The 22,279-nt window shown below is 41.8% G+C and overlaps 1 protein-coding gene across 5 annotated transcripts in view; it reads right to left on the bottom strand.

The window, feature by feature from the left end:
* The window catches only part of sit (stuck in traffic), a 408,441-nt gene that overhangs the window by 40,289 nt on the left and 345,873 nt on the right, over positions 1-22,279 (bottom strand). For all 5 annotated transcript variants that reach the window (XM_068228767.1, XM_067151920.2, XM_067151912.2 and 2 more), the window contains 2 exons: positions 20,901-21,091; positions 14,667-14,747 (listed from right to left, as the gene is read on the bottom strand). In XM_068228767.1, coding sequence (XP_068084868.1) covers positions 14,667-14,747; positions 20,901-21,091 — 272 coding nt within the window. The remainder of the gene's footprint in view (positions 1-14,666; positions 14,748-20,900; positions 21,092-22,279) is intronic.

Genomic DNA, 22,279 nt, shown 5'->3' with positions numbered 1-22,279 from the left:
GTGTTGAGTGTATGTTGATGTTATCTGGTAGATCTGGGATCATTTAGTGTTGGTTATTGGTACGAATGTTTTGTGCCTTTTGTGCTCTGAGTGTCAGCCATCTTGTTTTGTCGACAGTCCACAGGTAACGTTATACTTAGAGAGAAACTTGAGCTCGGTTTACGTGTATACTGTATTTGCCCTAAGTGTCAGCCATCTTGTTTTATTTGCCATCCCTGCCATGGAAACCATGAAGACAGGCACTCTGCATGCACCAACACCTCCTAGATAATAAGGCCTAACAACAGCGTAGTGACGTCACGCAACGGGGGCGATGGCAATGCAGAGAAACGCGGAACATAGTTAAACACAGACATGATTTTAATATTTTTTGCCAATGGAATAATTTATTTACTAACAAATAGCGTTTCAAATTTGAAAGATATTGATTTATACTGTCGTTATTACCGTATTTTAGTGACTCTGCCATTAAAGATAAACAGCAGACAGTTGTAAAACACGACAGCATTTTGCAATGTTAACTCACTTAGGCCGAATTGCTAACATCACAACAGAATGTTACAAACATATTTCAATTTAAATAGGCATTACGTGATCTTAAAAGAAAACTAGCACGTATAATATTAGCATAGGCCTAACATCTAAGCTGATGTAGCATCACTGGCAGTATATGCACATGAGCCTACAATGTTTCCTCCCTTGGAGTTCATGTATGGTTTAATGAGAATTTCACCTACCATCGATGTTACTAATTTGTAATTCTGTTCGAAACCTTTATGTATTCCAGAAAGTATGTAAGTTTCTAACCTAATATTGGACTACCATTCGGCTGGAGCCTACTCTTTTAAAAGTATTGACATATTGTGGCAACATTAAATTGCTACTGTCTCATAAATTTGTAAAAATCGCACGGCGCAACAGCCCTGAAGGGCTTGGCCTTGATCCTGCTCAGCCCGAAGGCCTGCAGATTACGAGGTGTCTTGGGTTCCGCAGGACGAATCCTTTTAGCCGTTATTCTTTGCTTTCTAGACCTGGGCCGCTATCTCACCGTCAGATAGCTCGCAAATGTAAACACGCAGGCTGAGTGGACCTCAAACCAGCCCTCATATCTAGGTAAAAATCCCTGACTTGGCCTGGAATCGAACCGGGGCCTCCGGGTAAGAGGCAGGCATTATATCCCCTCACCACGGGGTCGGCCATAAATTTGTAAACATGAGGAGATATCAGACAGAAGGTTGAACAAATAACAAGAAAATCATACACATACTCCTTTATGAACTAAGAAATATTTTAACTATGGCTATTAAATTAACTGTTGGGACATCATCCCCGGTGTTCAATCCACCAACTAGGACTAGAATTAACTTATTTATTGAATCTTTCTACACATTGTTACACTCATTCCTTGTGATGCAGCTATGATGTTTTGTAACTAAAGAATATACCGCATTTGTATTAGTAATTTTGTCCACATATTCATTAGAAATATTTTTTACTTTAATAAAACCCGTTTAGAATAAAGGCCATGTCTTATAAGATGATTACATATGCCATGCAGTATGGTTGCCTTGATGTATCGACGTACAGAAAAATTACTTACTTTCCCTTCATCACAGTACAACAACCATCAGGTAACAACGTGTTTATTGTACTTTTCAGCTGTGTTGAAATTCTGTGTATGAGATATGTACTATCTTCAATGGCTCTCTTTATTGCTCCTTTCTATTCTACATTTTTGCCTGGTTCTTTTAACTACTCCTCTTCCAAGACCATGATTGTCAGAGACAGCAGTGGCTTATATCTTTTCCAACTGCCCATCATATTTATAGTTACATTCTGGCAGGATCAGTACCAGTTACTTCCCATAAAATATCACCGACTTTGAAATGTCTGTGGCATACCTGTAAAATAATGTATCACCGTGAGCGAAATTCGTGCATTTACAGAGTGAATCGGCCTACACCAGCAGCTCCTGTAGATGGTATGTTTTAATGCGTATAATAATAATAATAATAATAATAATAATAATAATAATAATAATAATAATAATAATAATAATAATAATAATAATAATAATAATAATAATAATAATAATACCGTTGAAATAATGTATCCCATGATTGTGATCTAACATAACCTTATATCATTGAAGAGTAAATATGACTACATATCACCAGCTGTTGCGTGTAGTTAAATACGTCATAGGCCTATACTCATTATGATTGTGTGAGAATGTAATAATAATAGTTACTCACCATTGAGTTATTAGTAAATCTGTAGTCTTGTCTTGGAATTGCACGTAAACATATCTGCCGCATAACCTCGTCTTTCGTAAACTTAATGCATGCACTTCGTTATCACTGCCGGAATTATCCTTAAAGTTGAGTACGCAACACATCAGTACCATTACGTACAACGGTATTAACAATTGGCACCATTAAACCAACACCTCCTAGATAATAAGGCCTAACAACAGCGTAGTGACGTCACGCAACGGGGGCGATGGCAATGCAGAGAAACGCGGAACATAGTTAAACACAGACATGATTTTAATATTTTTTGCCAATGGAATAATTTATTTACTAACAAATAGCGTTTCAAATTTGAAAGATATTGATTTATACTGTCGTTATTACCGTATTTTAGTGACTCTGCCATTAAAGATAAACAGCAGACAGTTGTAAAACACGACAGCATTTTGCAATGTTAACTCACTTAGGCCGAATTGCTAACATCACAACAGAATGTTACAAACATATTTCAATTTAAATAGGCATTACGTGATCTTAAAAGAAAACTAGCACGTATAATATTAGCATAGGCCTAACATCTAAGCTGATGTAGCATCACTGGCAGTATATGCACATGAGCCTACAATGTTTCCTCCCTTGGAGTTCATGTATGGTTTAATGAGAATTTCACCTACCATCGATGTTACTAATTTGTAATTCTGTTCGAAACCTTTATGTATTCCAGAAAGTATGTAAGTTTCTAACCTAATATTGGACTACCATTCGGCTGGAGCCTACTCTTTTAAAAGTATTGACATATTGTGGCAACATTAAATTGCTACTGTCTCATAAATTTGTAAAAATCGCACGGCGCAACAGCCCTGAAGGGCTTGGCCTTGATCCTGCTCAGCCCGAAGGCCTGCAGATTACGAGGTGTCTTGGGTTCCGCAGGACGAATCCTTTTAGCCGTTATTCTTTGCTTTCTAGACCTGGGCCGCTATCTCACCGTCAGATAGCTCGCAAATGTAAACACGCAGGCTGAGTGGACCTCAAACCAGCCCTCATATCTAGGTAAAAATCCCTGACTTGGCCTGGAATCGAACCGGGGCCTCCGGGTAAGAGGCAGGCATTATATCCCCTCACCACGGGGTCGGCCATAAATTTGTAAACATGAGGAGATATCAGACAGAAGGTTGAACAAATAACAAGAAAATCATACACATACTCCTTTATGAACTAAGAAATATTTTAACTATGGCTATTAAATTAACTGTTGGGACATCATCCCCGGTGTTCAATCCACCAACTAGGACTAGAATTAACTTATTTATTGAATCTTTCTACACATTGTTACACTCATTCCTTGTGATGCAGCTATGATGTTTTGTAACTAAAGAATATACCGCATTTGTATTAGTAATTTTGTCCACATATTCATTAGAAATATTTTTTACTTTAATAAAACCCGTTTAGAATAAAGGCCATGTCTTATAAGATGATTACATATGCCATGCAGTATGGTTGCCTTGATGTATCGACGTACAGAAAAATTACTTACTTTCCCTTCATCACAGTACAACAACCATCAGGTAACAACGTGTTTATTGTACTTTTCAGCTGTGTTGAAATTCTGTGTATGAGATATGTACTATCTTCAATGGCTCTCTTTATTGCTCCTTTCTATTCTACATTTTTGCCTGGTTCTTTTAACTACTCCTCTTCCAAGACCATGATTGTCAGAGACAGCAGTGGCTTATATCTTTTCCAACTGCCCATCATATTTATAGTTACATTCTGGCAGGATCAGTACCAGTTACTTCCCATAAAATATCACCGACTTTGAAATGTCTGTGGCATACCTGTAAAATAATGTATCACCGTGAGCGAAATTCGTGCATTTACAGAGTGAATCGGCCTACACCAGCAGCTCCTGTAGATGGTATGTTTTAATGCGTATAATAATAATAATAATAATAATAATAATAATAATAATAATAATAATAATAATAATAATAATAATAATAATACCGTTGAAATAATGTATCCCATGATTGTGATCTAACATAACCTTATATCATTGAAGAGTAAATATGACTACATATCACCAGCTGTTGCGTGTAGTTAAATACGTCATAGGCCTATACTCATTATGATTGTGTGAGAATGTAATAATAATAGTTACTCACCATTGAGTTATTAGTAAATCTGTAGTCTTGTCTTGGAATTGCACGTAAACATATCTGCCGCATAACCTCGTCTTTCGTAAACTTAATGCATGCACTTCGTTATCACTGCCGGAATTATCCTTAAAGTTGAGTACGCAACACATCAGTACCATTACGTACAACGGTATTAACAATTGGCACCATTAAACGAATTAAAACTCTTCTAATTTCAGCGTTACATGGCCAAACTCATTGCTGTGTTATTACTGAAAAGGTTCAAGCTTGCCTCCCGATTTTGACGTCACAGTATATTCCCAGAATAGTTGTGAGGCCTTATACATCTAGGAGGTGTTGATTAAACGAATTAAAACTCTTCTAATTTCAGCGTTACATGGCCAAACTCATTGCTGTGTTATTACTGAAAAGGTTCAAGCTTGCCTCCCGATTTTGACGTCACAGTATATTCCCAGAATAGTTGTGAGGCCTTATACATCTAGGAGGTGTTGCATGCACTCACCAGCGTTGCATAAGTAATGGAATTTATACTTCTCGGTGCCATTATAATGGACGTAATGTATACAGTCTTTAATTCTTTCCTGTGGTGTAGATTTTTGATAGCTGATAAGTTTAGTATGGTTAACTTTTATACATATCGCCTGTTATGTGACTGTCATGTATTCGAATATTCCGTTGCCTCATTCAGAAAATCAAGTCGACACGGCAGTGATGTTAGAAGATCAAGTGGCTCGTTTTATATTCTTTTCTGGATAACAGTGCATCGACAAGAATATTTCAATCGTAAGTTATATGGTCACATATCATCATCATCTGTTTACCCTCCAGGTTCGGTTTTTCCCTCGGACTCAGCGAAGGATCCCACCTCTACCACCTCAAGGGCAGTGTCCTGGAGCTTCATACTCTTGGTCGGGGGATACAACTGGAGAGAATGACCAGTACCTCGCCCAGGCGGCCTCACCTGCTATGCTGAACAGGGGCCTTGTGGAGGGATGGGAAGATCGGATGGGATAGGCAAGGAAGAGGGAAGGAAGCGGCCGTGGCCAGGCATTCGCCTGGAGGAGAAGTGGGAAACCACGGAAAACCACTTCCAGGATGGCTGAGGTGGGAATCGAACCCACCTCTACTCACTTGACATCCCGAGGCTGAGTGGACCCCGTTCCAGCCCTCGTACCACTTTTCAAATGTCGTGGCAGAGCCGGGAATCGAACCCGGACCTCCGGAGGTGGCAGCTAATCACGCTAACCACTACACCACAGAGGCGGACTATATGGTCACATATACATGTTCATAATATGTCTAATAATCTTTCCGACGAACAACAATCACACGGTGTACAGTGCACGCACTGTGGAAAGTATTATCGATCCGATAGGGTCGTAAGCATACACGTTAGCAGAACTCACCCTGCAGTGCACAGAGATACCCTGGTCAAGAAGCAGAGTAAAATCAGCATTTTATGAAATTCCCCAGAGAATCGTCAGTCCAATGAAACCACAACCAATACCGCTACTATTCCAGCTCCGAATATGGATGAGTACAACAGCGATCTGTTTAAATGGAAATCAAAGTTTTCTGAAAACCTAACAGACGACTACTTCGACGAGGCCGTTAATGACTTTGTCCAATTCTTAGTTTCAGTAGGGCCTACCACATATTCTTCCCGGGCCGAAACACCCAGCGCAGAAATATTACGAACTGAGAAGAAAAGACCAACTTAATTCTGCCCAACGTTCATATAGGACCTCTTCAAACCCTGAAAGATCAACGAAAAGGGGAAGAGAAAAGAGAAGAAGGAAGTACATGTATGAATCCACTCAGTTCTACTATTACAATCAGCGGCGAAAAGCCATACGCAATGTGTTTACAAACGAACAACCAATTTGCAGCCTGAAAGAAGATGTACTGCACACATACTTTTCGGACATATTTTCTAGGCCGAACAACCACAAAAGACCGGAATACCCTCAAAAAGGCACTGAGAGTGAACTCATGGAGACTAACGACCTATACAATCCGGTCATATCTAAAGAAGACATTATTCAGGCAACACAGAAAATCAAGATACACACCGCAAGCGGTCGTGACCACGTAATCGTCCGAGCTATTAAAAACAGCACGATTTCAGAGAATCGCAATCATCGCCACTAGCAACAGGGTTAGTACCATCGACTTTCAAGAAAGCTCGTACAATTCTGGTTCATAAAGGAGGTGATGTAAATGATCCCAGTAACTGATGTCCAATTACTATATGCTCAGTTATTAGACGGGTCATCGAGAAAGTTCTTGATAAACAGCTTCGGAACTACAGTGTATTTCATGACAATCAAAGGGGTTTCACCAATACACACGGTACTTACATAAATACCTCAATTTTGGAAGCCGCTTTACAGCACACTAGGCAAGAAAAGAACGATGCATGCATTATATTTCTCGACGTTCGCAAAGCTTTTGATAACATTGGACATGCGCACCGCCAGAGCACACTGGAGTCGGTCGGAGCGCCCGAAAAACTGACGAGACTGCTAATTGCTCTACAAGAGAGAATCGTAACACAGATACAGACACGAAAACAGGGAACAAAACCCATCAAAATTAATCGCGGTTTGCTTCAAGGCTCCCCTTTGTCACCGGCATTATTTAACATCGCTACCAATCATATTGTGGAAGAACTATCTGAAGATTCTTTAGCAAGGAATTACGGTTACTCGATTGCAAACGAGGAGCCTAACCTCACTATAATGTGTTTCGCAGACGATACGGTAATATTTGGGAAAAACACTGAATCTGCTGCCGAACTAGCTAGGATCGCCATAGAAAGATTTAGGGAACTCGGCCTGGACATCAGCGCTTCAAAATCAGCTTGTCTTTCTATCAATAAAGGTCAGCTAACGGAGGAGAATATCATCATTAATGACGACCGTGAAATTAAATCACAGTGCAACGGAAGTGCCATTCGTTTCTTACGTGTGAATTTCATCAATGAACTTACACTGGAACCACAAGCCGTACTTGACAAGACGCGAAACAAGATTGACACCCTTGTTAGCTCACCACTGTTGCAATCTGACCAGAAATTTTCAATTTCAAATATTTCAATATCATCACCTACTCTTATTTACCCACTCCAAGTTACCCCCCTAAACAAGATACCTCAAACTTTTCTATCAGATGCGGATAAAATACTAAAGAGTGGAACTAAAGAATTATTACAACTACCAGCAGACGTTGCGGATCACATGGTATACACCGAAAGGAGGTATAAAGGCCTCGGTTTGTTTCGCGCCACTTGGGAAGCCAAACTACAGCATATTAACATCTGTAATAAATTATCGCTTGCAAATAACGGCTACATTAATGCAACTAGGAACTTAGAACAAGAACGTACAATTTGTTTGCAAGATCTAGGCATAGAAATGAATGATCGAGTTATGTCCAAAAATAGCCATCTTCCCAATGTAAGGAAGGTCCGACAGATACTACGAGACAGAGAAGTTCAGTCATGGACGAAGTTGCCGCACAAAGGAAAGGGCGTCGGACTCTTCCAGGAATACACGCCAGCGAACAAATGGATAAGAGATCACCGAGGCTTATCCTGTGCGGAATGAAGAGAGGCCATCAAGATGACAGCGAATGTGTGCGCCATTCGCTCCGTGCCGGGAAGGTCCCAGGACAACACCCTCCGTCGTTGCCAGTTGCCACAGAGAGCATGAAACTCTTGCCCATGTCCTGGGAGCCTGCCCTCACGGGGAGGTATTGAGAAATTCCCGCCATCATACAATACGACACATGATTGCGACCTCGCTGAGGGATCACGGTTTCACAGTGCATGAAGAGGTCTCTGGCCTAGCTACCGACGGGAGTAACAGGCGTATTGACATGATAGCCTTTCAACCAGCTAGCAAGCAAGGACTAATCTTAGATCCCACAATACGCTTCGATTCGCACGTTGGCCAGGCCGAAGAGGTGGACGCCGAAAAGAAGTCAATTTACCAGCCAACTGTAAACTACTATAAAGATAAATATCACCTAGACGATATTTCCGTCCATGGACTCATGATCGGAGCTCGAGGCACAATCCCTAAATTTCTTGTACAGCTATGGGATCCTCTCGGCCTCAGCCGGACACGACATCTCTATCGCCGCAATACAAGGTCCAGTGACCATACTCCGCAATCATCTATATAACATTTGAACAACAATATTGCAAATTTATTCCTCAGCCTTGTGATTTTTCTACCTGGCACAGTAGCAAAGTCAACAGTAACTTAGAAAACAAAATACCGTGTAGTCGACATACTTTGTCCTTGTGGCAGCCTCCGCATGGGGGAAGTTTGTAATAATAATAGCCGGTTCGAGTCCCGCTGGTGGGAAATATTTTCACCATTAGAATGTTGGCCGGCATGGCAGGGAAGGTGGTGGAGGTGGTTGTATACAGTTTCTAACTACTATATTGCGTCCGAAATGCCTGGTATAAATTCCAAACCTCTCCGCAGTGCTCATGCGGAGTACGGGCATATGACGCTGTTGATGGTGGATCGTCCGTCGGATGAGGACGTACAGATTTGAGCAGATCGCTTGAAGCTATTCGACTGCAGTAGGCCATGTGCCAGCACCGGGCTTCCGCCTCTCCCTTCCTACTATCATATATCATGTCATTCATTTCATCTCATTTATTCCTTTGAAGAGGTTAATGTCAAGAAGGGCATCCAGTCATAAAAACTCGCTACGAAGATTCATCTCACTTTATACCCTACTCCGTATAGAAACGGGACAAGGGTTGGACATAACTTCATTAGGTAGAACTGTAGATTATAAAGCAGAAGTGAACAACATCCATTATGTCAATCAAACATTCTTTCTTAATCCATTTACCCTCTAGTTATGGTTTTTTCTTCGGACTCACCTCTACCGCCTCAAGAGCAGTGTCGTGGAGCGTCAGACTTTGAGTCGGGGGGATACAACTGGGGAAGGAAGACCAGGACCTCGCTCACGCGGCCTCACCTGCTATGCTGAACAGGGGACTTGTGGGGGATGGACAGATTGGTAGGGATAGACAAGGAAGTGGGAAGAAAGTTAGGCACTTACCTGGAGTAGTCAGAAATTACGGAAAACCGCTTCGAGGATGGCTGAGGAGGGAATCGAACCCCCTCTACTCAGTTGACCTCCCGAGGCTAAGTGAACCCCGTTACAGCCCTCGTACCACTTTTCAAATTTCGTGGCAGAGCCGGGAATCGAACCCGGGCCTCCGGGGGTGGCAGCTAATCACACTAACCACTACACCACAAAGCAGATCACAGAGCGGACATCTTTCCTCATTGATATGTTTAATGTACCCAGATCACCTCAGCTAATTTTTCTCCATTTCACCCCTGAACTTTATCACCTGCTAGCTATATTCTCGCATTATGTGCTTTAACGCTTGTAACGGCGTTAGACTTTCATGCTTTTATTAAAACACACAGGCTTATTTCATTGACATTCAAATATAGCTTTCCAGTGACAATGCCATTAGCAGGATTTAAAATCATGGCCACATCAATGTAGGACGCAGTTCTGTTTCCTGCGTTTTGCTGTTGTCTTTTCTATTCATTCGTATTCGCTTATGAAGCACCGGGTATATTTCAACGTATTCACTTTGCAGCTAAGATATCGTTAGCTATGGACGGTACAGTTGATATTTTTGGATTTCATTATAGAACACCTGTGAGCACCGATTATACTTCTAGTATGCAATCCACGAGACAATTGAAAGAGAGAATTTGGTAAAGTGGGGGGAATTCAGTCTACATTGCCTACCAAGTCACATTGTTAGTTATCCATGTATACACACTGTAGCCGTATAGAATAATACGGTATTTCACATAAGTCATTTAAAAAACTAATTTATTTCCCTCTTCTTCTGCTACTGTTTTTCCCCACGCCTTGTGGGGTCGGGGGTGCGAACTGTGTTGCACATGGGAATTTGGCCCTGTTTACGGCCGGATGCCCTTGCTGACGCCAATCCTATATGGAGGGATGTAATCACTATTGCGTGTTTTGTGGTGGTTGGTAGTGTAGTGTGTTGTGTGAATATTAAGAGGAGAGTGTTGAGACAAACACAAACAACCAGTCTCCGAGCCAGAAGAATTAATCACACGCGATTAAAATCCCCAACTTGGCCAGGAATCGAATCCGGGACCCTCTGAACCGAAGGCCTCAAAGCTGACCATTCAGCCAAGGAGTCAGACTGATTCATTTCAATACCGTATATATATATATATTTAGGGTGAAGGGAGGTCAACGTTGTCCACCTATGTAACAGAGTCTAACCCTCCATATACGATACTAAGTTATATTTTAATACTTACGGTGGTATTAGCTGAACTTTGATTGTTTCCAATGATAACGGTACAAGATATAGCACCTCTTGAAGAATACTGTATACTTTATTTCAATAATAGGTTCATTAAACACAACGAACCTGTGCTAGATTTACGTAAATTAGGAATAGACATGTCCGCCTCTGTGGTGTAGTGGTTAGCGTGATTAGCTGCCACTCCCGGAGGCCCGGGTTCGATTCCCGGCCCTGCCACGAAATGTGAAAAGTGGAACGGGGTCCACTCAGCCTCGGGAGGTCAACTGAGTAGAGGTGGGTTCGATTTCCACCTCAGCCATCCTCGAAGTGGTTTTCCGTGGTTTCCCACTTCTCCTCCAGGCAAATGCCGGGATGGTACCTAACTTCGGTCCACGGCCGCTTCCTTCCCTCTTCCTGGTCTATCCCTTCCAATCTTCCCATTCCCCACAAGGCCCCTGTTCAGCATAGCTCGTGAGGCCGCCTGGACGAGGTACTGGTCACCCTCCCCAGTTGTATCCCCGAGCCAAAGTCTCACGCTCCAGGACACTGCTCTTGAGGTGGTAGAGGTGGGATCCCTCCTGAGTCCGAGGGAAAAACCAACCCTGGAGGGTAAGCAGATTAAGAAAGAAAGGAATAAACATGAGGATAGACATTGTATACTACAACAGCTAAAACCTGAATGATCTAATACGTATGTTCTTTATTGACTAATATTATTTATATTACTTGTTCTTATCCTATTTGGGGTAAGGCACATCAATGTAGGATGCGCGTTCTCTTTCCTGCGTTTCGCTGTTGACTTTTCGAGGCTTGACTGTGATGCAGAGTAGATTGTAACACTGGGATGGAAATATTTCAGTCCAGTCCTTCCAGGTCTGTAGTACACTGAAGTTGTTGCTACATATCTGGCCGATTTTACTGATGGATTTCTTAAATACGCCTGTTGGTTTCTGCTGGGGTGATATCCTCATCTCATGGATAGACAACTGGTTATTGGTAACAATCTTCATATACTCGTTGACCAAGGCATGTTTCCGTTGGAGGCCGGCTGGTGGGATGTGGCGCGGGACTGATAACCTAGAGGTGGGAGTTGATTTCATTGGAAGGGCTAAACCATCAATTACTTCTTTTTCTTATTGTGGCTGCTATTGGCAGCTATTGCAGAGAAGAACAGGCCAAGGGCTGTAGTACGCAGAGTGTCAGCTGTAGATCTCTAAGAAGTGGTACAGTGCCACGCAGTCTCTGAAGGATGTTGATCTGTGACCTTCACTTTGCAACAGTCATTCTAAGATACTCTATCCTCGGATTCAGGAGGTCAAATGGACTGAGGAACAGAACATTTGAAATTTACTTACCCTTGATTAATCTACTGTCACACATAAAGCGCATGATCAGCAGTATTCACGTCATCGGCTAGTATGCATTCGAGTGTTTCCTGCAGGTCGAGGCTCCTTCTTAGACCAGAGAGATCGGCACAGTCTGTGAGGATGTAGGCCACGGTGAAGTCGGCACAACAAGAACATACTGGGCGGTCTTCTCCCTTCAGTAGATAAAATTGCATAGATCGTCCGCGACCTATCCTCAGCCTATACAATACTAGGCCTCTCTCTGTGAAGGCCGGAACAAGGGCCATACACACACGGTAGTTGTCTTCTTAATTGCTCTCATCTTGTTGGGAGTTCGGAAAGCTTAAGCTAGCCACTTCGATTCCCAGTATGCCAAGATGGTTCGACGTAGCTGAGAACAAATATCTTTAGCAGGTACATTCATACAACTTGGAGGTAAAAGTACCGCTTTCTTTGCAGCTTCATCCGCAAATTCATTTTCCTCAATCTCAACGTGGCTTGGAAGCCACGTGAAGCTGATTCTGGTGCCAACATCACGTAACCTGGCCAGAAGGTCATGAATCCGTTGACCAGTCGGTGATGCGAGAAACAGGTTTCAATAGACTGCAGAGAACTAAAAACGAGTCGGTACACACGAGAAAATGGTTTCTTTCGTCACCCAGTGCAAATAGCAGAGCTTGTAGGATGGCGTAAAGCTCCGCAGTATACAGGCTACGTACATTAGGAAGCGAGATCTTCATGCTTATATTATCGGTGACGAAAGTAACCATCCGTGAAGACATGCCTCGCGGCCGGATACTGGTGAACGAAGTACTGGAAATACCTCCGATGAACAGAGGTATCTGTCTTCACTTTTGGTCCACGGAGTAGATCTAGGCGTATATCTGGTCGTGGAAGTAACCACGGAGGTACCTCGCTAAAAGTCCGCTCAAGACAACCACCAACAGCCACATCTAACGACACAAACTACAATATAAATTCGTGTGGCATTTGCCGGTCTTGGTACTTCTGGTGGTATTTGGTACTGAAGCTGCACTGATAGGTTGGAAGTAGCGGCATTTCACGAATTTTGGCAGTGTTCGCGAGGAGTAACTGCTGCTTCCTTATTCGTAAAGATGGAGCTCCCGCTTCAGCGAGTAGGCTGGGAATGGGGCTAGTACGGAAATCCCCCGTTGCCAGCCTAACTCCACTATGGTGAACATTGTCTAAATATGTTCAGCATAGATCTTGATGTTGAACCATAAGCCGCACTACCATAGTCCATTCAGGGGAGGACTATTACCGTGTAGAAAGGTAGCAACACCGCACGGTCAGGCCCCCACGAAGTTAAGCATGTTAAGTCTCTTCATGCAGGCAACCTTCAGCTGACGGATCTGGGGCTGCCACGTTTGTCTCTTATTAAAATGGAGACCCAGGAATCTACAGGTGTCTACCACTCGTTAGACACTATTTCGCAAGCGGAGCTCTGGTTCAAAGATTCACACGCCATCGTCGATAGGAGTGTACAACTGAGGTTTTCGCCACTGAAAATCGCAAACCATACTGCAGAACCCATCTGTCGACTCGGTTAATAGCTTGCTGTAGCTGTCTCTCAGCAAATCTCACCCTTCCGGATCTGAAATGTAGAGGTAAATCGTCTGCATACAGCAATGGAATGACTGCGGGCCCAGCAGCGGCAACTATACCGTTGATGGCGATTGCGAACAGCGTGACACTCAGTACAGATACCTGTGGTACTCCATTTTCTGGAACGTAATATTGAAAAAATGCATTCTCTACTCGAACTCGAAAGAGCCGGAGGGACATGAAATTCTCAATAAACTTTGGCAAATTTCCCCGAAATCCCCACGGGTGTAGTGTGGAGAGAATCCCACATCGCCAGGTAGTATCGTAAGCTTTCTCCAGGTCAAAAGACACGGCGAAGCATACAAAGCTACTACCTACCTCATAAACATCGCACTTTACTTCAAGCATCTCCATCGGACAAAGCATTAGCTAAATTGAATAAAAATCATATTTTACGAACTGCCAACATTCATCCGTATCTTAACCTGTATGAACGAAGCGCGGTATAGATTTTCACATTCTGAAGTTTCATTGGTTTGTTATGGTAACTAAGACGACGCCAGAGTGAACGTATGTGCTATGCCGCTGTTGATAACGCTGATCGTGTGTATAAGTTTTGACTAGGTCCTCTAATCAATTGTATTCTACGTTAATAACTGTAAATTACTAGCTTCAGTTATAATGGGTGTGAAATTAAAAGGTTTCTCCCTCAAGGATCAATGTCGTATTGCAATTGACAGCACTGTAAGTATCAACTTCCAGGAATGGTCCCATAACATTCCCACGAAAGATTTAACCTTTAAATTAATACTCTCAGGAAGAAGGATGTTTATAGATCAGCATCTCTGAAGCCAGTAGTGGGCTGTCAATAGTCGTTGGACACATTGTTTAGGCTATCAGTTTTCTGAACAACCATCATTAAATCACGGAGTGATTGCAGCAAGATTGCAAAATGAAATGCTAAATTTTACTGTCAGACGTTCAGATTATCTTATACAGTACTTACTCGAATTGCTTGAGGAGTAGATGAGAAGTCTACAGGTTCACACCTCCAACTGTACGTGGTAAGCCAAGCCGAGTCCAATCCCTGTTAAAACAAATTAACAATAGTTAATTAGAGAATAGACCGATAAGTAAATTAAAAACAAGGACATATATACGTTAATAATAATAATAATAATAATAATAATAATAATAATAATAATACCCGTGTGGGGATTTACCGGTTACCTCCATCGGGCGCGTCCCATTGGAATTGGGGAAGCTCGCTGGCTCTGCCGCCAGCAGAGTCAGAGGGTAGTAGGGAAATAAAATACCACCGTAAAAAAAAATGGTCCCTTGCCAGGGTTACGGCGAAGACTGGTAAATGACCAGAAGCCAGAAAAGATCTTGAGGCAACCTCTAGGGCTAACAACCCTAGTTGTAAAAGGATGGGTACCCGTCCAAAGCAAAGTCAAGTCAAAAAGCATGATGGCACAACATTTCAAGAAATATACCCCAGGGGGTAAATCTTCGGATAAATCCCTCGTCGTGAACGCCACGGCGCACGAGTCTCGTTCGGATTCTGGGGGAGACTCGACATCATGCAAGAGACGAGTCGGAGCGTCTCGGTGTACCCCGAAGAGTCAAAAACTCAGGCCAAAATCTAAAACCTTTCTAGCAACTTTCAACATAAATTCACTTACACAAACTGGCAAGCTGAAAACCCTCACCAAAGCTCTTCACGAAAATCAGATATCCATAATGGCCCTACAGGAAACAAAGTACCCAGATGAAGAGATTTTTGAATCCGAAGGCTACCGATTTTTCAAGAGCAAAGCGCAAAGAGGAATCCTCAATGGAGCTGTGATGCTTGGAACCGCGTTTGCTGTTAGAACCAAGATCCTTAAATCGGTTGCAAATTTCGAACCTGTGAATGACAGATTGTCTATACTCACAATTAAATGCGCGAACAAAACCTACGCCCTAGTTAACGCACATGCTCCTACAAACGATAAGAACAAGTCTGATCCAGACGAAGTTGATAATTTCTGGGACCTACTGGATGAAAAATTAAACAAAATCCCCAAACACCATGTCAAGCTTCTTTTGGGTGACTTCAATGCCCAACTAGGTCGTGAACAGAAGTACAAGAGAGTTACAGGAAATTACCCTGCTCACAAAAGAACCAATCCCAACGGCAAAAGACTGGTGTCCATTTGCGAAAATCACAACCTACAGGTCATGTCGACCCACTTTCGCCATCTACCCAGAAAGCAAATGACTTGGCGTTCTCCCGTCCAAGCTCTCGGAGAGTTCCAAATTGATCATGTTGCAATCTCCAGGAGAAACAGCCCTGAGATTATGAATGTCAAGGTAAAGAAAGGCATCAATGTGGCCTCAGATCATTATATGTCTCTTATCAAATTCAAACCAATTCCCGCAAACACAAGGAAGACAACCAAACAGATCACACGCTTCGACAATGATAAACTTCGGCAAAGGGTCGAGGAGTTCCAGGAGAAGGCTAGACCAAATGATACTGACTTTAACAACGCCCAAAGTCTCCTTGTTGAGGCCGCCAAAGACGTTGCAGAAATCAAGAGAGGCAAAAAGCATGCCTGGTGGAATGGTACCTGCGAATCAGTCCTCCAAGAAAGACTCAATGCGTGGAAACAGTACTACTCTACGAAATCAGAAAATGATTGGGAAACCTACAAAACCTAACGTGCCCAAGCAGCTAGGGTGTTCAGAACTGAGAAACGTAAATACGAAAAATCTCTCATTGAAAAGATAGAACAAAACTTTAGGAAGAATGAAAGCAGAGAGTACTACAGAGCCTTCAAACGCAAACTCACTGGCTATAAACCACCATCTCTATGCTTTGAGCGAAAGGACGGCACACTGGCGACATCAAATGAAGAAAATTGCAGCATTCTGGCAGATTACTTCAAGAATTTACTTAATTGCTCTAAACCTCAAAGCGCCATTGAGACCAAGGAACCCTTACTCAGGTACCCAGATTCCAGACCACCCGACAGAGATGAAATCAAGCGCCACATTGCTCGTCTCAAAAATAACAAAGCGCCGGGGGAAGACTCAGTAGTAGCAGAACTATGGAAATATGCCCCAGAGGAATCACTTGATATCTTGCAAAAGCAAATAGAAGAAATTTGGAACAAGGAGACCCTACCCGAAGATTGGAAAATAGCTTTGATCCATCCATTACACAAAAAAGGCAGCATGAAGAACATCAACAACTACAGAGGAATATCTTTGCTACCCGTGACTTACAAAATTCTATCACTTGCCATCCTGGAGCGTTTGGAAGCACAAGTCGAACATCAAATAGGTGAATACCAAGCAGGGTTCAGAAAAGGTCGCTCAACAGCTGAACAGATCCAAAATCTCAAAACGATCATCAGATATTGTACACTAAGGTCCAAGCAGTATGTGTCTGTCTTTGTGGACTTTAAGAAAGCGTACGGCTCCATTGACCGGGAAGTCCTGCTAAACATCTTAAATGAATTTGGAGTTGATTTGAAACTGCTGGCATTAATTAGAGCTACCCTGACCGATACAAAATCCAAGGTGAAGTTCCACGGATGTCTCTCGCATTCCTTTGACATCAAAACAGGAGTCCGACAAGGTGATGGGCTATCCCCGATACTCTTCAACTGTGTTCTTGAAAAGATCATCAGAACCTGGTGGGTGAGATTACAGGAAACCAACTACAGTCCATTGAGAATAGGAACCAAATCCAAGGGGATCGCAACAGACTGCTTAGCATTTGCCGATGATATTGCTGTTCTCTCAAACGACATAGAAACCGCTAGAGCTCAATTTGAAATTTTAAAGGAAATTGCCGAACAAACTGGTTTGCAGATATCGTTTGAGAAAACAGAAGTAATGACTAACATCAAAGAGGCTCCACCAAAACTCCATACAAAATACGGGGACATCACCCGAGTAGACAAATTCAAATACCTGGGTGAGATCATCATGAAAAATGGACTGGACAAAGAAGCACTTCAGGAGCGAGTACGCAAACTGGAAATAGCTTACCAAACATCCCGCACAATCTACAACAAAAAATGCCTTTCCCAAAACACCAAGATACGTCACTATGAAACAGTTCTGAAGCCAGTAGTTCTATATGCAGCCGAAACCCTGTCTCTAAATGCCAACAAAGGACTCCTTGAAGAACTGGAGAAAAGAGAACGCAAAATTGTGAGAGGAATCTTGGGATCAAAGTACAGAAATGGAATCCATCAAAAGAGATCCAACAAGGAAGTCTACAGCAAAATAGAGAAAATTACCGACACGATCAGAAGAAGACGGGTACGATTTTACGGTCATCTGAAAAGAATGGACGGAAGAAAGTTAACTAAAGAAATCTTTCACTTTTTTGATTCAAACCCCAAAACCACAATTCCCTGGTTTAGAAATACCAAAGAAGACCTGCAAATGCTACATATCTCAGCTGAAGACGCCCTTAACAGAGATCTCTTCCGCAAGAAAATATTGACGAACGGGCTAAACCGAGACGAGCAGCCGAAGAGAAGACATGGTGCCCCTTGGACAGTGGAGCGTAAGCAGGCCCACTCGCAAAGAATGAGGGAAATTTGGGCTCTAAAGAAGGCCAAGTTCAGTGTCAAATGCAACAAGACTTAACGTGGTCCTTGATGGCCCCAGCGAATTATATATATATATATATATATATATATATATATATATATATATATAATAATAAAATAATGTTATTGATTTTACGTCCCACTAACTTTCTTTTGTGACCTTTTCCCGATCATCTGGGGGTTCGGCACTAATGTCGATTAAGCCCGGTTTTACGGTCGGTTGTCCTTGCCACCAACTTATGAGAAGGGATGTACTCACCATTGCGTGTTTATATGGTGGCTGGTAGTGTGATGTGTTGTGTACAGATAAAGATGTGTGTTAAGACGATCACAAACACCAAGTCTCTGAGCCAAATAATTAACTACACGCATTTAAGATCGAAAATCGCACCCGGGGCCCTCTGAATCGAAGGCCAGTGTATTGGTCATTCAGCCAGGGAGTCGGTCTTAACGTCTCACTAACTATGTTTACGATATCAAGAATTAAGAGCCCAGAAGGAAACCGTAATTTGATTTCACCAATTGCAAATAGTGTGTCGAATTCATGATTCCAAAGTTCGATCCCGGCTGAGGTAGTCGATTTTTGAAGGACGTCAAAAGTCTTGGAATTACATGACATTGTTGTTGCCATGTTAAAGAACTCTAGCGGAACACTCATTGTTACCCGACAAAATTAAGTTAACTCAGGCATAGTATATGTTGTATTTGAATTTCGTGAGCTCAAGAGCTCTTTTTTTTCTTTTTTTTTTTTCTGGGAACTTACTCTTTGATATAAAGGCCCTAGGCAAGGAATTTATATAACTGAAGATATGTACTTCCCCTGGCGCACTTTCCTGCATTGTCTTATAAAAGAAGCTTGCAGTGGTGTCTCAACGACGTACAGTACTAGCCGCCAGTATCTTGGAAAAGTATACCAATCCTACTGAAGAGTCTGCTGCCATACTGGGGCGAAACATTGGTAATTTCACGACTGAAAAGCCTAAAGAGCTAGACTATTTTACTTTTACTGTATGCGTCATGCAGGAGTTCTTTTACGAGCCGGTAAATCTACCGACACGAGATTGACGTATTTGACCACTTTCATATACTAAAGGACGGAGCAGGGATCGAGCCCCAACCCCACCAACTTGAAATCAGGAGATCAGCACTCCACCGTTTGAGATACTCAGCCTGGCTATGATTTGTCTTAAAGGTTATTTCCAATATTGCTCTGTGCCAGTCCCGTGATGTAAGGGTAGCGTGCCTGCTTCTTATTCGAAGGCCCCGGATTGGATTTCCAGGACTGAAACAGGGTTTATTTAACCTCATGCGACCAGCTGACGAGGCAGCAACCTTGGTGATGAAAGCCAAACCAAGGAGATGTCACTACGCTGACCACGCGATATTCCAATATCTGCAGGCTGCAGTTGTCTTGGCAGACCAAAGCTGAGCTCACTGTGCCATGGGTTTCAAGGATAATTACTCCCTCCAACAATTAAAAAAAATGTAAGGGATATCTTTCGAAAATGGAGGTATTGGCATAGGCCGGGGTTTAGGGTACAGCCCATTTTAGTGCCCTCAGGTAACAAAGTTCGTTTTATTGTTTTTGTAGATATTTGTTTTCAAACAAGTAGGATGAACACTGTGATGAATAAGAACAGATAAATATTTTGAGATCGAAAACATGTAAAATGGATTAATTATCAAAACTAAAATATTAAACATCAATAATTACAAAAGTAATGAAATAATAGTCGTATAACATCAGGTTAAGCGAGGAATATCACATTAAGAAATCAAATCTGGGAGGAGGTATAGAGGAATATCGTTACCAGGATAGAAAAATAACAGGTGTTATTAGAAATACGAAGCATATAAAATTTACATACACAAAAGAAAGGAAGGAAAGCTTAAGAAGATACATTTTCGTATCCGAAACATAGATGCGCTGCTCCTGAAGGCGTTTGTGTGGAGTATTAAGCTGTACGAAAGTGATATATGGACAACACATGGTGTAGAGTGACTTGAAATGTGTTATTACAGAAAAATATTGAAAATAAAGTGGGCAGGCTTATATAGAATCACAAATGAAGAGTTAATGAATAAATTTGCAGGAGAACGAAGTGGCGAAAGTTGATTAGAAGAGAGAAATTTGATAGAACACATGTTCGGTTGGTTTTGGAGGGAATTGCTAGGGGGAAGAAGGGCAAGCGAAGGTTGAGGGATGTATATGACAAGATAGACTAGATATAGGCAGAAACAGTGTTGTAGGAATCTTTTTATAAAATTGGTTTTACTTTCCACTGTCTAAAATTGGTTTTACTTTCCACTATCTACTTTCTTTTACGGCTTTTAGAGGCAATAAGGTGCCAGAATTTTATCCCGCGGGAGTTCTTGTACGATAAATCTATCGACAGGATGCTGATCTATTTTAGCGCCTTTAAAATCCACCGGACTGAGCCGGGATCGAACTCACCAACTTCTGAGCCACTCACCCCGGCAACCTACAGACGAAAAGGGTAAGTATGGTATTGGGTGGTATGGAATTCTACAACCAAACGGTCAACTGACTAAATACCAACAAAAACAGAAACAATTTCATATTTAACAATGATACAGTACGTTGTATATGAGACAGATCTCACCTCCCAGAACAGCCAGACGCTGACGAGTACTTGAAGAAAGTTGTAGAGGATGAGTATATTAGTGAGAGTGTAAGGTTTCCTGTTTTCCATGAATCGTGGTCCCCATGAAAGAACGAAGTAGAGATAGGAGATTATAATGGTCAGTCCGGGCCACGGCGAGCCTATGAGGAACCAGTCGTTGGTGCGAGGATCTGAAACAATAAGAAACAGACATTGTAGGGTACCAGTCGAATGTTTAAGGCCACAACATAGTATGATGACGATGATAATCGTGTAAATCTGAACGATCAGTTCAAGAACTCAGTGCATTTTTCTAAGCATTACATCTCATTGTATAGTCTCTTTCAATTTCATGGCATTAAGCCAAGTATTGTAGTATTATCAATCGTTAGAAATTTACTCTGAAAAATTGTGTTTCAGAGATGTGTGGTTTAAGTTATTCGGTGCTTTTGGTAGAATTCACAAATGCCGTAGTAAATTGTAAAGTTGGTGAGTGTATTGATAGTATTGGTAGGGGAAAAACGGAAATGAACTTATAGAACAGGAAATGGAAGCTGAAAAATTTTTGAACGTAATTAGAACCGTATATCGTTCAGAGCCAATCATATTTAGTGCTTTATTCCAACAGAAAATACAGTACATTGGAGTATATAATATTAAAAATAATAAGTTTACCACATGACTTACGTATAAATAAAATAATTATTTTGGATTAAAGTACATTTCAAATGCACACACAAAAATTATCTGCATAATTAATGTTGTTATTTTATAGTTAATAAAATATATTCCAACATGACTTTGGTCTCTGTGATCAAAATAATTGTACATTTATTTAATTGATTTTTGTACTAAGAAATAACATTATTTACTACCAGAGTTTTCAGTCTCAAGCGATCGTGTGGTGCACTCGTGGAGCTTCCTAATGTGAAGCCACAGCCACAGATTCATGATTGTCCTTATAACGTAAGCTACACTACACTGAAGCTGTTTGGTCGTCGCATGAGAAAGCCTGTTTCTACCTTTACTGTGAACCGACCAATCGCGCTCTCTTGCAGCTGTTGATGGTGGTACATTCAGAAGTTTGCAGGAAAGAGAGTTCAGCAGCTGAGTTCCACACAATCCTTTCCACCAGGTACAAGGTTAAATATGTTCAGCAGCGTCTCATAAACCATCAGAGGAGAAGAAACCATCACAAGCCCGAAATTCAGTGGCATTAACTAGCATACGTTCTCTGTCACGCCCCGACAATTGACACAAAGAAGTAATAAACTCCAATGCATGGCCTTCATTTACAGCATTCAAAGAATAGCCTTTATACCGTGGATTTAAGAGTTTCTCCGCAGCATGGTTAGGCTTGCTGGTGAATTTTGTTCTGT

Source organism: Anabrus simplex, chromosome 1 (assembly GCF_040414725.1).
Source record: "Anabrus simplex isolate iqAnaSimp1 chromosome 1, ASM4041472v1, whole genome shotgun sequence".
Taxonomy (NCBI): Eukaryota; Metazoa; Arthropoda; class Insecta; order Orthoptera; family Tettigoniidae; genus Anabrus; species Anabrus simplex.
Note: the sequence above shows the minus strand (reverse complement) of the source record. Positions and strands in the feature narration are given on the sequence as shown.